This window comes from Egretta garzetta, unplaced genomic scaffold, assembly GCF_000687185.1.
Source record: "Egretta garzetta isolate BGI_Z169 unplaced genomic scaffold, ASM68718v1 scaffold199, whole genome shotgun sequence".
Lineage (NCBI taxonomy): Eukaryota > Metazoa > Chordata > Aves > Pelecaniformes > Ardeidae > Egretta > Egretta garzetta.
In genome coordinates, this window is record NW_009260838.1 from 77,952 (window position 1) to 92,326 (window position 14,375).

Here is a 14,375-nt window from a genome sequence, read left to right on the forward strand (position 1 = left end):
GTCCCTCTCCCCTTGGCTGGTGTGATGGGTGTCCCCCAGCCCATAGGGAGAGAGGGTTGGGGGCTCCATTGGTCTGACGAGGTGACTGGGGCTCCCTTCTGTGCCGGTGTGCCTCTCTGCTCCTCCCTCTGTGTGGGAATGAGTCTTTAGTAATGTAAGCTAACAAATTGTGGCTGTTTTATTAATGAACCAGACATTTACTACACCTTGGAGGGAAAAATGCTCTTGCAGGGATATTTGGCCCTTCTCCCCACACCATATAAGATATGTGGATCTGTCTGGTCCTTGAATTATCATATTACTGGTACTGTTGTGTAGGTCTGGGGTAAGGAGCTTGAAATCCTACCTACATCGGCAGGCTGAAGGGCCTGGTCACCACAGACTAGAGTCTTCCCTGAGTCACAGTCCTCAGTGGAGGTCCAAGACTTTGTCAGACTTTTCTCTGAGTCTTGTTTCCAAACAGTTTGTCAAAACAAACTAATCCCTCCCCCTTGCTCTACAGAATGTCTAGTAATAGAGTGGAGTCTCTGTACCTGGAGAAACTCAAAACCCAACTGGGCATGACAGAGGAACCTGCTGTAGGTGACCCTGCTCTGAGCAGAGGGCTGGACAAGACCATCACCAGAGGTCCCTTCCCACCTCAGCCAGTCTGTGATTCTTCATTGCATAATAGTTTTTTATTTTGGGGGATGGAATCCTCTTTCTTCGTATCCTAGGTACAAGTGGAAATACTGTATCACCAAACCAAAATGATTTTTTATTCTTTTTTTGGTAAAAGGCTGTGACTATGGGAGTGGATAGAAAGATCTGACAGAATTGTATTGATACAAAGAGTGGTTCTCTGGACCACCTTCACCTGGAGAGGGTAAACTGATTTCACACTGAGCTGAGAGAGCTCATCTCAGCGCATCTGCTACTTGAGATGATACTCTCCAAACTCAAAGACAGACCAAAAAGGTTAAGATATCTGCTCTTATTACTTATCTGATAAACATGCAATTAATAGAAGTTAAGGGTTTTTTTGTTATGTCACCACTTTTTATATCGAAATATTTGAAAGGTACCCAGTTCTTTTTAGCCTGTTCTCTTCGTACTGGTTCTGAAACTGAAATTCTTTCAACTGAAGCAGAAATCTTTTGTCAGCTTGAAATTGGAGCATCTAATACAGTAACTGTTATTACGTAACTAGTTCCATTTTTATTAAGGCATGTCTGTGCCACAGCAACTTTCTGTAAGCCATACATAAATGAGGTTATGAAAGTCAGTTAAAAAAATCAGGCTTTATAAATTCAGTTTTGAAATATGATTTTTGTTACCTATAAATGAATTTCAGACCAAGTCTTAAGTCAAATCAATTTTAGAAGATAGCCTAAAACCTAGAATACTTCTTTCCTACTATTCATGGTAGAATATTTGCTGGTTTGGAAATCCCATTTCTTGAAGAAGTCTGAAAAGAAATGCAAAATTGAATGTGCACTTTAAACACTTAAGGCAGATTTTCAAGGCCTGTCAATGAATGACCATATAAATTATGAATGCTATGTATTTCAGCATATTTGACCAAGACTATCAATAAACAAAGTTAAAGTTCCTAGAATGAGAGACCAGAATACTAATTTCTGCATTTTCATTAGCTGCTGCACTGGAGTCCCTGGGAGATTAAGTACAAATTGGACATCTGTTGAATTCGCATTACATCAGTGTGACTGGGCAATGCACTCCAGGAAAGAGCAAGGGAGATCTTAAATGAATTTGCAGGGAAGCATTTTTACAGCCATTGCAGATCTCAAAATCAGCTAGAAGAAGATTCTGTGTTCTTCAAAAATGGGAAGAAGTTTTAAAAAATATGTTATTTTTTTAAAAAAGGTGATGGTAAGTCCCTGAATGACCTCAGGAACCATATACTATTTCAGCTGAAGAGACACAGAGGTACTTTTCATGTTGCAGATTCATAAAAGCTGTCACTCATGTGAGCACAAGGACAAACTGATAATGTTGGCTAGCCATTAGTTATATAGGTACATAGCCATGCCAGATGGGAAGAGCTTTGTGCCATCCTTGGACACTTAGCAGTTGCTGAACTGCTGTCTACACGGTGTATTCACTGCATTTCTGAAGGGGAAAAAAAATGTCTCCTCCACCCATTAAATATGTCCTTGTTCACTGTACACAAGAGAACTGCTTCCTTTGTTAGGAAATGTCTCTTCTGACTGCCTTTTTTCATTAAAAAAAAAAAAAAAGATACACGAATTCTTTCTCTGAGTGACAAGAACCAAACCAAAGGGGATAAATATGCTGACCAGAATGGAAGACTGTTCCAGGTTGGTGGCATTACCATGCAGAACAAGGCTCAAATGCATGAAGGTAGGCTGCAAAGCTGGGTCCCTGCACTGTATGCTATCTGTATTTCCCTTATTAGACAGGGTGTCTAGCTAGCGAAGAATTAATTTGGCAAAAATTTCATGTCCTTACTCTGTCCAAGATCACGTGAAGGCCTAAGGCAGGTCTTAGCTTAACAGAAGAACCTTAAATTGAAAATTATGTTCTAGATGCAACACAACAAAATTTGCTTTTGCCAAAACTGGGGCAGATGCCTGAACTCACAAGGGTAGATTAGATTTCCCGGTCTCAAGAGGTTTTAGGTTCCTCCAGCTGCCCTGCATGCAGCAATTGGATGATTAGCTCTGCCCTGGTTCAGGTGAGACATGGAGCTCCAGCAGGACCCTCCTGTGCCAGTAAGGAGCAGCTTCAGTAGGACAAGTGAGGACATCTCTGCTGGAGCCAAGCCAAGCCCACAGGGGCTGAGACAAGCACCAAGCCCGGGGGATCACCCTAATCCGGTTATCAGAAATGCTGTGCCGCTGTCACACTGCTGCTGCTCTGCAAGGAAGCTGTCAGCTCTTCCAGCTCAGGGGTTCAAACTTGATTATCCCAAAATTGCACTTCAGTACTTCCCTGATGCTCGTGGGAATGACTGCTAAAATTCACAAGGAGACCTAGCATGGCTGGTGTCATGTTGTGGAAATGTCCTCCAGTAAATCACGGGTTTTAGTTCATCTGAATTTTGAATAATCACTCAGAGTATCTTCCTTCAAAAGCAGTATTTATTTTTTCATCAAGATAAGACATATTACATACTGCATAAAGTAAAAAATACTGCTAGAAAAGCTGCATTTAACTGAGATAACAAAAAATATATGTAGATTGCACTTGAGAAAGTAGGCTCTATCCCAGAAGAATACAGTAAATAAAAAGCTAGCAAGTAGTTTGAAGTTAGGAATCTTTCTGAGTTTCCTTTGAAAATGTATTTATTTTGGGGGGTTCCAATTCCACCATTAATAGCATTACTTTTTAAGTTACAACAATATGTAAATAACATATCAATTACTATATAGACAAAGAAGGAAATAAAGGTGTGGAAAAACATCTCTGCAATTTCTGCTAATAAATAAAAAGGAAAAGTTTTGCTGGTATTTGGCTTCACCAGGGTCATTGCAGCTCGGGGCTTGGAATTTTGGGAGTTTTTCTTGGTTCACATGTGTGTTATCATTCCCACACTGCAACGTAAAGCCCATCCTTAACTCTCCTGCACTGGCCTGGAGCATCCTGTCTTTATGGCAGATGGCAGCATGGAGCAGTGAATGGTTCCATTCATTACTACTAAACGTCCCAGAAGAAATACTTTAAATTTTGTGACAAGGTTAGCCTCTATTTAAGAAAGTAAACCCAACATTAAGCAAGAGGATAATCCCTATTATACCAATCTCTTTTTACTTTACAGCTGAATTTTTCTGCTGGACCCTGGCATCCGCTGCTGCCTGTATCTAATTCGGTTAGCTAACCTAGCGAACCTATTCGGTGTTCAAAATGAGTGTTCATGCCATCTATCTTCGTGGATCTCACTTAGGTGCTAAAATCAGGTTTCTAATCTCTCTATATAGTCATGAGAGAGAGAGAAAAGGTCCCAAATTGGGCGACTTCAGGAGGTTTTAGGTTCCTCCAGCTGCCCTGCATGCAGCAATTGGATGATTAGCTCTGCTTCCCTTCCAACCCCAAACATTCTATGATTCTATTCTATGATTCTATGATTATATGACTTCAACCTGGGGTCTAAGGCACACTTTGGGAGACCCTTTCTCCCCATTGCCTGTAGGGGTAACTCAGGCTCCTAGATGAGGCTGGATCCCCCAGATTAGGAGACACAGAAGCTCTGCCCCCCAAGACATGGCTGTTCAGGTTGGCGACTGGGCGAGCGTGCAGAGGGGCGCGGGAGATGCCAGGCGCAGTGTGTGCCTGGTGCACATTTTCCCCTGGGGAATGGGAATTATTAAAGGACCACTCAAAGCACAAAGCCATCTGAAACTGATGTTTCCTACAACTAATGCTAACTTTGAGGCCAGGGTGCTTAGGCATAATTTGGGCATAATTCAGTCAGCAATATACATTAGAGTGCACTGCCTCAAAAATAATCAGTACTGCCACAGCTTTGCACGCAAATGTCTTCTGAAATTAGCTAAAAATTATGGAAGGGCTGGGTCAATCTTTTTATTAAGCTAGAGACAGAAAAAGAATGAAGTTGTCTTTAAATAGTCCTGAAGTACAAAATGAAGCCGGCAATCTTTGGTTACAGTGCTGTTCTTTTAACATGAATTGCTTTGACAAATGATGAATCACTTCCCAAGTCAGCATTCAGGAGCATTTTTAAATAGACATTTGGGAGCCAGAGAGGAAAAATTAATATAAATAATAACCCCTCCCCATACATTTTGAATCTCAAATGTTAAAGTACAGGAAAGAAAGTAACACAACATTTCTAAGGGATGTTTCAGTAAAGTTTTGCTAAAATTATGAAAGAGCACTTAGAAAATACTTGAGCTGATAAAGAGAATAAGTCAGAACATTAGGGCACTTTTGTAACAAAATTGTCAATTGCTAAAACATACTGGCTTAAAGGCTCTCAATACTATATTATAGCTCGCGCCAGTTTCCACTAATTATAACACACTATTGCCAAACTACTTTGCTCTTTCAGAGAGACAGAAACACAAGAGGCAACACAAGATGAATCGATGCAACCTTTGCCTGCTATTAAATATGAAACATCAGCCATTAAATGTGCTGCCCCATTCCCTCTGTTACATTCATGATCAAAACTCCAATTCTTTGCCAGGCTTAAATCTGCCTGTATTTTACACTTTTGGTGCAGCATTTTAAAACCTTTAAAGCTAAAGGATATTTTTCTTTCCTTTTTCAGCTAGAGCACTTTCATAATATTTTAAAAGGCATAGGAAGCTATGCTGTAGCTTTTAAAGTGCTTATTTTATTACGAGGTGGTGTTTAATAATATTCTTCTGGAAGTTAATAAATGACGCACATTTTTCATGACAGACAGACATTGCTTAATGAGTTACTATACCTCAGCAAAATGCAATCTAAAAGAAATTCACTGTCAACAGTTTAACCATGGCAATACACAGAAATGAAATGAGACAACTAGCCTCAGATAACTAAGATTAATGCATATATGACGAAGTTATTATAATCCATATTTAAAACAAACAAACAAACCCCACACCAAATAACGATAATTAAATCTCAAGCACAGTTTTGTTTCCCAGTAACACAACTGCAAAACAGATCAATATTTTCAACAAACAAGTGCCCTATCTTCATGGCCTGGTTGGGGAAACACGGCACTCCTCGAACTGCAGTGAGGAGGATGCTGGGGGCGGGGGGGGAAGGTCTGTCTCTCCCTTCTCCTGCTGAGGGGGCTCCTCCTGGGCAACTGTGGGCAGCAAGGGGCAGGAGTCCAGTCCAGGTAGGTAGAGACCACAGTCAGCCCCAGCCCACAGGGATTTACCTGGGGACCTGGCGGGAGCCCCCTCTTGCAGAAATGCCTGGGCAATGGCTCCTGTGGAGTCACCATGGCAAAACTACCAGCCTCTGCACCCCGCTACCACCACCAGTGTCCCGGCTTATGCAAAGCATCTACTAAATTCAGCACACGATTTGCTCGAGTACAAGCAGTGAGGTTTGACTTTACTGGTGTGTTATTGCATGTAGCGATGGATTTTCCTCATTTTATCCCACTCTGTTGGGCAAGAACACCGGGAAGTTCCCTCGCGTAGTGGGACAAACCATTTCACACTCATACAGGCTCAAATTCTCTCTTCATTTATACCCACAAAACCCTACTGACCATCAGGACAGCTGAGCAGGTAGAAACGGCAGCAGAATTTGAGTGTGGGAACCGGTGAGTGAGAAACAGAAACACGACACTGGTTGATTGCCAGCTACCATAAATACCTACACAGATGGTGTTTAATTTCAGTGGGCATTGCCTAAGGGCTATAAGTCAGCTTTGAAAATCTCAACCCGCAGAATCTAGCCACAGATAACCATAATGCTATATTCTTGGATGCTGATACATTAATCTATGATATACCTGTTTAGCTGCCATGGCACTAATCAGCACAGCTATGCTGGAACACAGCGATCATTTTTGCTAATTGCAAAGGCAGGCTAGTAGCAAAGTTCAAATGATTAGTGAGTAAAGGTCCTCAGAGCAATCCTGCTTAAAAGTAAACGTCCGATAAGCTGCAATTAGTGTGACTTGGTTTTTTAATTTTATTTATTTATTTGGTTGGTTTTATTTTATCGGGGTGGCCTTGAACTGCAGATACAATCACAGCGCTCGTGGTGATCCAGCTGTATATCTACTAAGGCCATGTTGTTCCTGGTTCTGCCTTTTCTTCTGGTATGCCCAGCCTCAGGGATGAATTTCAGCACCTGGGAGGATCAACAGAAATGCATTGATTAGAAAACGCTTTTAGAGATTTGAGGATGAGAGTGTTGGGGCCCTGAGGGCACCAACAGCCCTTAACGGCCCTGACCAGTATTAATTTGGACACATTTTTGGTTTACTTCCAGCTTTTTCTTTCCACTCTGTGACATCCTGCTGTACTGTTTGTCCTGGAGCTTTGACAGATTGGATTATTTCCTACATCAGGTATCTTTATATCATACAGTTCCCTAACCATGTCCAGAGTTGCTCCTTTGCATGCGAATTATCAAGTATGTTTCCTTTGGCTCGTCTTTGCAATCCCATACATATTTGAATTGCTCTGCCCCTTCTCTCACTTGTATAATATTTCTGCTCTAAAGAACAAGGAACATTTTTAAATGCAATCTGAAATTTCTGAAGCACATATCATTAGAATTGATCCAAAAATGAAATGCCTGTGGGAGGCAGTAGGAGATGAAGGGAGCTTGTGCAAAATATGTGCCATATCCCATTGAGTTTCTCTGGAATCTGACTTTTGTTGGCTTATCTTAAAAATATCTGTTTCAATTTAAATAATTTCTTAAGAATTTACTGTGAATAATGTGAAAAAAAAATAAACAAACAAAAAATATTTCCTAGGGAAGTATACATCATATAAGAGGCTTCTGAAAAAATTCTGTCTAGGCAAGATAATCTCGAGACCCTTAAAAAAGAGGGTTATAGGTTATCACAGAATCACAGAATCGCAAGGGTTGGAAGGGACCTCGGGAGATCATCCAGTCCAACCTTCCTGCTAAAGCAGGTTCTCCTAGAGCATGTTACATAGGACTTCCTCCAGGTGGCCTTTGAATATCTCCAGAGAAGGAGACTCCACAACCCCCCTGGGCAGCCTGTTCCAGTGCTCCCTCACCCTCACAGTAAAGTAGTTTTTCCTCATATTCAACTGAAACCTCTTATGTTTCAGTTTGTACCCATTGCCCCTTGTCCTGTTGCTGGACACCACTGCAAAGAGTCTGGCTCCGTCCTTGTGACTTCCACCCTTAAGATATTTGTATGTATTGATGAGGTCCCCTCTCAGTCTTCTCTTCTTCAGGCTGAACAAGCCCAACTCTCTCAGCCTTTCCTCGTAGGGGAGATGCTCCAGTCCCTTTATCATCCTTGTTGCTCTCCTCTGGACTCTTTCTAGGAGTTCCTCATCTTTCTTGAACTGGGAAGCCCAGAGCTGGACACAGTACTCCAGGTGGGGTCTCACCAGAGCAGAGTAGAGTGGGAGAAAGAGACAACAAACACAAGTTGCAACAAAAGAAATCCTCTTTGGGTATACAGAAGAAAATACTGAGAGTGTTTAAATGTTGGAGCAGGTTGCCCAGAGAGGTTGCAGAAACCTTGGAGATAGTCAAAATTAACAGGACAAGGCCCTGAGTGACCTCATCTAACTTCAAAATTCTCCCTGCTTTGAATGGGAGACTGGGCTAGATGACCCCCAGAGCTGCCTTCCAACTTGTATTATTATATGAATCTATGATTCCCTGAAAATGATCTTGTGTATATGTGGAAAACAGCCATAATGTTGCATACTATTCAATCTTCTGTGACAGTGCAAGCATGTAAACCATGAACTGGAAAAAGCTAAGAAGGATGGAGGTTGGCAAGCCCACCATTGGAGGTTGAGTTGCTGTGTGAGAGCTCATATACCCATTAGCACAGTGGCGCAGGCTGAGGGGAGGAAATCCCCTGTTTTGTTTCATTAGTTTGCTGTTGATAGGCCTACAGTAGTTTAACAGAACCAAAAGAGATACTAATCTCCAATTTCTGCCCCGAAGCTCAAATATTAGTTTGGATTAGGTACAACAAGTGAGTTAAGACTATGAACACGTTAACTCTCCTACAGCATTTTTCTTCCCAAATCTCACAGCACATTGCACAGAAAGACATGCATCATTGTCAAGCTTGTATAGATGGAGAATCTGAAACTGATTTGCTCAAAGCTCTGCAACGTATCAGTAGAAAAACACCTTTTTTATACAGTCCTTTAAATACACTTTTAAATACAGTCCTTTTCCTTTTGAAATCACTTATTTACTGATGGGGAGCAGACACGGAGCTCCACATGCAGTTCCACAGCTGGCAGTAGGCAGGTTGGCCTGTTCTGCTCTCTCTGGCCTCAAGCACTTGAGTCCAGAAATCACATGCTGGTAAGGTAGAGAGCTAACACATCTCACCTCTCGACAGGCAGTTATGACTCACTCTAGCTTGGCCAAGAGACTGCTAGATCAGCTAGATTTATCTTGCTTGTTCAAAAGATGGAGAGAAGTTGGTCTTGTCTTTCACCTGCCAAAGCCACTGGTCAAGCGGGGAGTGGGACATAAACATCTTTAGCATCTCAACCACAGAAACACCCACACTTCTGCCCTGAATAATAGGTCCCCTAATTAACAGGTCATACTGTTACTCAATCAATAATCCTCTTTCTTTACAAAGTACTTTCTGTACTTTGACGTCACAACACCGTACAAGAATGTAGGAGAAGGAATAAGGGGCTGCATACCAGATCAATAACTTATTAGCAATTTCAACAGAATTAGGAAGTCCCCAAAAGTAAGTGTGAAAGACTTGTCGAAGGTTAACCACAGATGCTATGCAGAGCGTGTGGGGAAAGGCAGGCAGGTGAGCAGCCTTCAGGATGAGACCATTTGTGCTCTACCATTAATACCTGGAGCGTAGGAAGGCCATGGGATGTACGGAAAGTGATAAGCACCAAATACAGTCTATTACTTTGTCCTCCCTTTTGTGATAAAATTTATGTTTAACCTATGTAATACTGAGAGGAAGGACTGTGCCTAAGCAAGGTACAGACATACTGCTTTAACAGTTGGACTTGATCTTAAAGGTCTTTTCCAACCTAAATGATTCTATGATTCTATGTGGGGAAGATATAATTACTTTTCCCTGTTACAAATGCAGAGGCATTTTTTTTTTTTAAAGCAACAAGATTATAATGGATTTGAATTTATTTCAAACATTGACTGCCTCAATAAATCCTGATGGACACCAGGACAATTCACTGTACCACATTGTCATCCAAAACACAGAGGAACTGAACCCAATCAGGTTGCTGTGATTATTACAGAGCTGAAAATAGACCGCATCTTCAAAGATGCTTTTTTTTTTAAGAAAACATACTTTTGAAATCAAGTATAGCTGCTGACACTGAACCCATGATAAAATTCTTTATTTAAAGAAGCCTTTCATCAAAATCTGACAAATTCAGATGATTGGCACTTTACAAGATCATGGGTAGGTAGATCTGCTTTTTTCAGCTGAGAGCGAATGAAAGTATGCAATGGGATGAGAGCAAAGATGTGGGCTGTATTTAAGCTAACAGACCTCCTGACAGCTTGGGGATTTTCCCTGTGTTTTATATTAAGAAACATGAGCACAGTATATGGGCTTTGCTGATAAGAGCAGAAAAATGAATTGGCAGGCACTTCCCAGACAAGACAGGAAAGCAGTGTTTGAACACTGCTGAAATTGGACTGCTTTAATAGCTGATCACAGAATTGATGTTCAAAGCTCTCCATCTAGCTTCCATCTAATAGTTTTAGTTTCAGCTAAATACAAGGGAGTTGAAAAGAATCAGGAAGTAAGGCCATTGCTGGTGACCACTGTAGTTGAAAGAAAACTCTTTATTCTGAAAATAGCTGCTGTTTATTCATCACACGGTCAGGTCCTTAGCGGTGCGGTGAGGAACTTCTGAATTAATGAAAACAGTTCAAAGAGATTTTGTTCAAGACACTTTATTGCTCCTTTTTTGATGGGATCAGTAGCTGTAAGAAGGTATGGATGTGAGGAAGGTCTGGAACGCTCAAAAGGTTTGTTTTGTGTGGGTGAAAAAGAAGAATAACCTTGCCATTTTCAAATTAAAGGAGCAATGTCTGTCATTGCTAATCAAAATGAGGTGCCTCAGCTGTTCAGATCATTACCTCACAAAGAGTATGTCACTACAGCCATATCCCCCTCATCAAACACTGAGTTAATTATGGTCATAAAACTATTAAAGCAATAAAAGAAAAAATCAAGACAGAGGACTTAGCTTTTGAGCTGGACTTGGTGTTTACAGGTAATACAAAAAAGGTATCAGGGCCCTGTAGCATTTCTTGTGCAGACACGGGAGATAGGATAACATAGGGTTCTCCATAGGAGAACACCAATACGCTGGACAGCATTTTACTTTGTAGATATTCCTGAGCATCTGAGAGGTTTCAAGGTGAGGTGACTGTGGCCTATGCATAATTTTCCTTGGGGGCTTGGGGGCAGTGGTGAAGGAAATATAAAGAAAATGCTTAAATACATTTCCCTGCCAGGAATTTTGCTCATTGATCGTGCATTGAATTTGGATGCCAGCTTCTGAAGGACTGTTTAAATGAGAGAGAAAAGCCATCACAACCCCCAGTATCTGGAAGCTGAAGCCAGAAAAACTCAAACTGGAACTGGGGCACACTTGTTTAAGTCAGGTCGACTCATTGCCTGGACCACCCTCCAAGGAACCATGGCGTTTCCAGCCTGTTTGAGGACATCAGAAAATGGCTGTCTTTCCAGAAGGTATACAGTACAAGTTTGGGTCTTGCTTTGGGGGCAGCAGGGTGCTCTCCCATGGCCTATGGAGCACAGGAGGTCAGGGCTGATGGCCCAGTGGCCCCTCTAATCTCAGCAGGTATGTAAGAGCACTTCATGATCAGGGGCTGAGGAGTGTAGAGCACTGATAACTGCTGGGGAAAGGACCCACCCAGCTGGACATAACCTGTTCACCCTGATCCATACCCAGCATTTCTCCAGCAGAAGCAGCAACAAAGAGATGACTCCAGAGAATGATTCACCTGAAACACCCCCCTCTGGTGGGGCTAGCTCTGATACCTAGGAAAGGAGCCCGAAGGCTGGACTCACAGCTTTAGCTGAGTAGAGCTAGATGAGGTGAACCACTCCCTCCGGCGTTCACTGATGGTCCTATCCATGTATTATTTACCTTTGAGGTCAGGCAACGTTTAGCCATGACAGTCCATGATGGCTGATTTCTGTTTTAAAAAAAGGCAAAGAGTAATAGGAAACCCAGGCAACGCTTCTTAAAAATAATAATAAAAAAGGGGTATCCAGCTGCTTGTAGCCATTTTTTACTTATTATCTTTTATTTATTAGAAACAATAATAAGATTCTTTGTTAAATTCTTGACCAGTAGTTTAAACACCAATAGAAATCTGAAGCCTCAGTCAAAAATCAAGGGGTTTTTTTTCTGATTAGTTTAAGAAGACCACAGATAATCAATAACATGACTATGGTTCACCAAATATCTGGTTAGCTTCATATTCCAGTGACAGGATGGAGAGCAGCTCTGGATACTATTTTAGATCGTGAAATTTGTACTTTGCAGAACTTATTTTAAAATCCTCCTATGCAGCATTATCTAATCTCCTTCTGCTCATCTAAAAATACCATCATTCTAGATGCAAACCAAATTATATTTGTCTGAGATTCATGAAAGAGGAAGCATCAAAAGTGCAAAACATTCAACACAGATCCAAGTTCTGATACAGATGAAAAATCTTACTCCGCAATTTTTTAAAGTTATCTAATCCAAAGGTCACACAGTTTAGCTGTGCTCCGAGCCTAAGAAACCAAGCATTATGGGAACATGGTTCATAATTTAGCATAAGGACCTTTATTCTAGTAGGAACATAGCCTAAAATAACAATACAGACCCAAAGCTATTTTCTTTCTTACCAGAGATAATTATAGGATATCTGGAACAAGAAGAAAGAGTTTGTTTGCTGATCAGCAGCAGCATTCAAACTGAGGGATTATTAAATGTAGATGGGATTATCGATTCTATTTTTTTATTTGTATGAATAAGAAACACCTGGTTTTAACACAGCAAACATGGGAAAAAAAGTTTAATTGGCTTAAAACTCAGGCAACTGAAAGAGTCACTAAAGCTACGATGTTTTTGATATACATGACATCAACAAGAGCCTCAGTTTTGGTGATCTTGTCGTGCATTATGGCTCCAGCTATTGCTTTTTCAGTGACCACATACAGGTATTCCCACTCCCCAAATTGCCTCTCTGCCCAGACATGCATCATAGGATGTCTCACTTGCTTAACTTCCAGATGTCATCTCAAGAACTTTCATTTTCATCTAGTAAAAAATGAACCTTTTTTCCTCTCACTGCACCTCTGTGCTCTCTGCTCATCCTGTGACCTAGCAGTCATTTCTGACTCATTCTGTTTCCTTTCATTTGCATTCCAAATAAATCCCATTGCTGCTTCTTGTGTAACATTTCTATGCATTAACTCTTTTGTCAGGTTAATTCTGTACTTTTATTACCATAACAACCTTTTATCTCCTTTATACACGTACTCTCAACACCAGCACACGCAAAAATCAGACCGTATTCCTTGCGTGATGGTTTGACGACACTAGCTCTTCTTAATCCCTTAGCAAATTTCCTTTGTTGGATCAGCAGCATTTGCATCATTCTTGCCCAGATATCTTATGTTTCCCTGTGTAGACAGGGTGAGAATTATTGTCTGCTCTCTCAAGTGCCTCCTTACGGTGTGCTTCTCATTTCTCTGTAAAAAAAGAAAGGGGAAAAAGGCCCACACGCCAGCAGATTGTATGTATTTCTTAACTCCGTCGCAACAGCTCCTCTGTCTTACTGAAGTCCCATGTCACCTTCTTCTTCTCTCCCCTGCTCCCCTGTTCTTTTCTCCCCAATAATATTCCCTGCTGCCTTGTTTTGCCTTTACAATGTTGAGTCCAGTTAAAGCTGTTTCTATGCTCTGGCAACTTGTGCAAAGACTTAATATTGTGTAGGTACTTTGAGGCGCCTGCTACCCCTCTCAGGGCAGCAAGAGGTTATGAAGGAGCCACCCTAACACCAATATAAATGTTCTTATTGAGAATTGATTGCATCTATGTCCTGGGAAGGCACCAGACAAGCTCCAGTCAACATGAAACTTGAATGGAGGTATAAAGCTTCAAAAAGGGGAGGCGGGGGGGCAGGGAGAAGCACCATCTAGATGGTGAAAAATGCATCAGTCTCTACAGGAGAAACAAGTAAGTAGGTAAAAGATGTGATCAGCTTTCACCACTTTGCTTTTTTCCTCATATGCCTTTTAGCTGTGTTGCTCAGCACTGTGTTTGTGGAGGTTTATACACTCTGACAAATTCTGGTTGCTACCTTAAGAGCATTTATTCCTCACGGAAACTCATTTCACATCTCATCAGTTACAGCAATGAGATGGGGAAACCGATTTCTTGTTTCTTTGAGGTACGTGCATGCTGGGCGGATGGCACAGCCACAGCCTGAGCTGAACTGAGTCCTGGCCTGAGCTCCCCCCCACCTCCTCTGGGCTGGCTGATCCCCAGGTTTAGAGCCCCCTTCTCTTTAAAGAGCAGCTCCAGGCATTTCCAAAGAAATGCACTGCAATGGAAAACAGGTTTTCATTTCAGCTCCCCTTTAGCAAGTTAGACAGCAGTAGACATGAGCATTTGATTAAGGCATGCTGCATCCATTTCCATGAATTGCTTTGTCTT

General features: G+C 41.5%; 1 protein-coding gene across 1 annotated transcript in view; it reads right to left on the minus strand.

Annotated features, from left to right (window-relative positions):
* Positions 1-6,654: 6,654 nt before the first annotated feature.
* Positions 6,655-14,375, minus strand: part of PDGFD (platelet derived growth factor D) — a 144,355-nt gene continuing 136,634 nt past the window's right edge. Inside the window, exon 7 of the mRNA XM_009647031.2 lies at positions 6,655-6,789. Coding sequence (XP_009645326.1) covers positions 6,655-6,789 — 135 coding nt within the window. The remainder of the gene's footprint in view (positions 6,790-14,375) is intronic.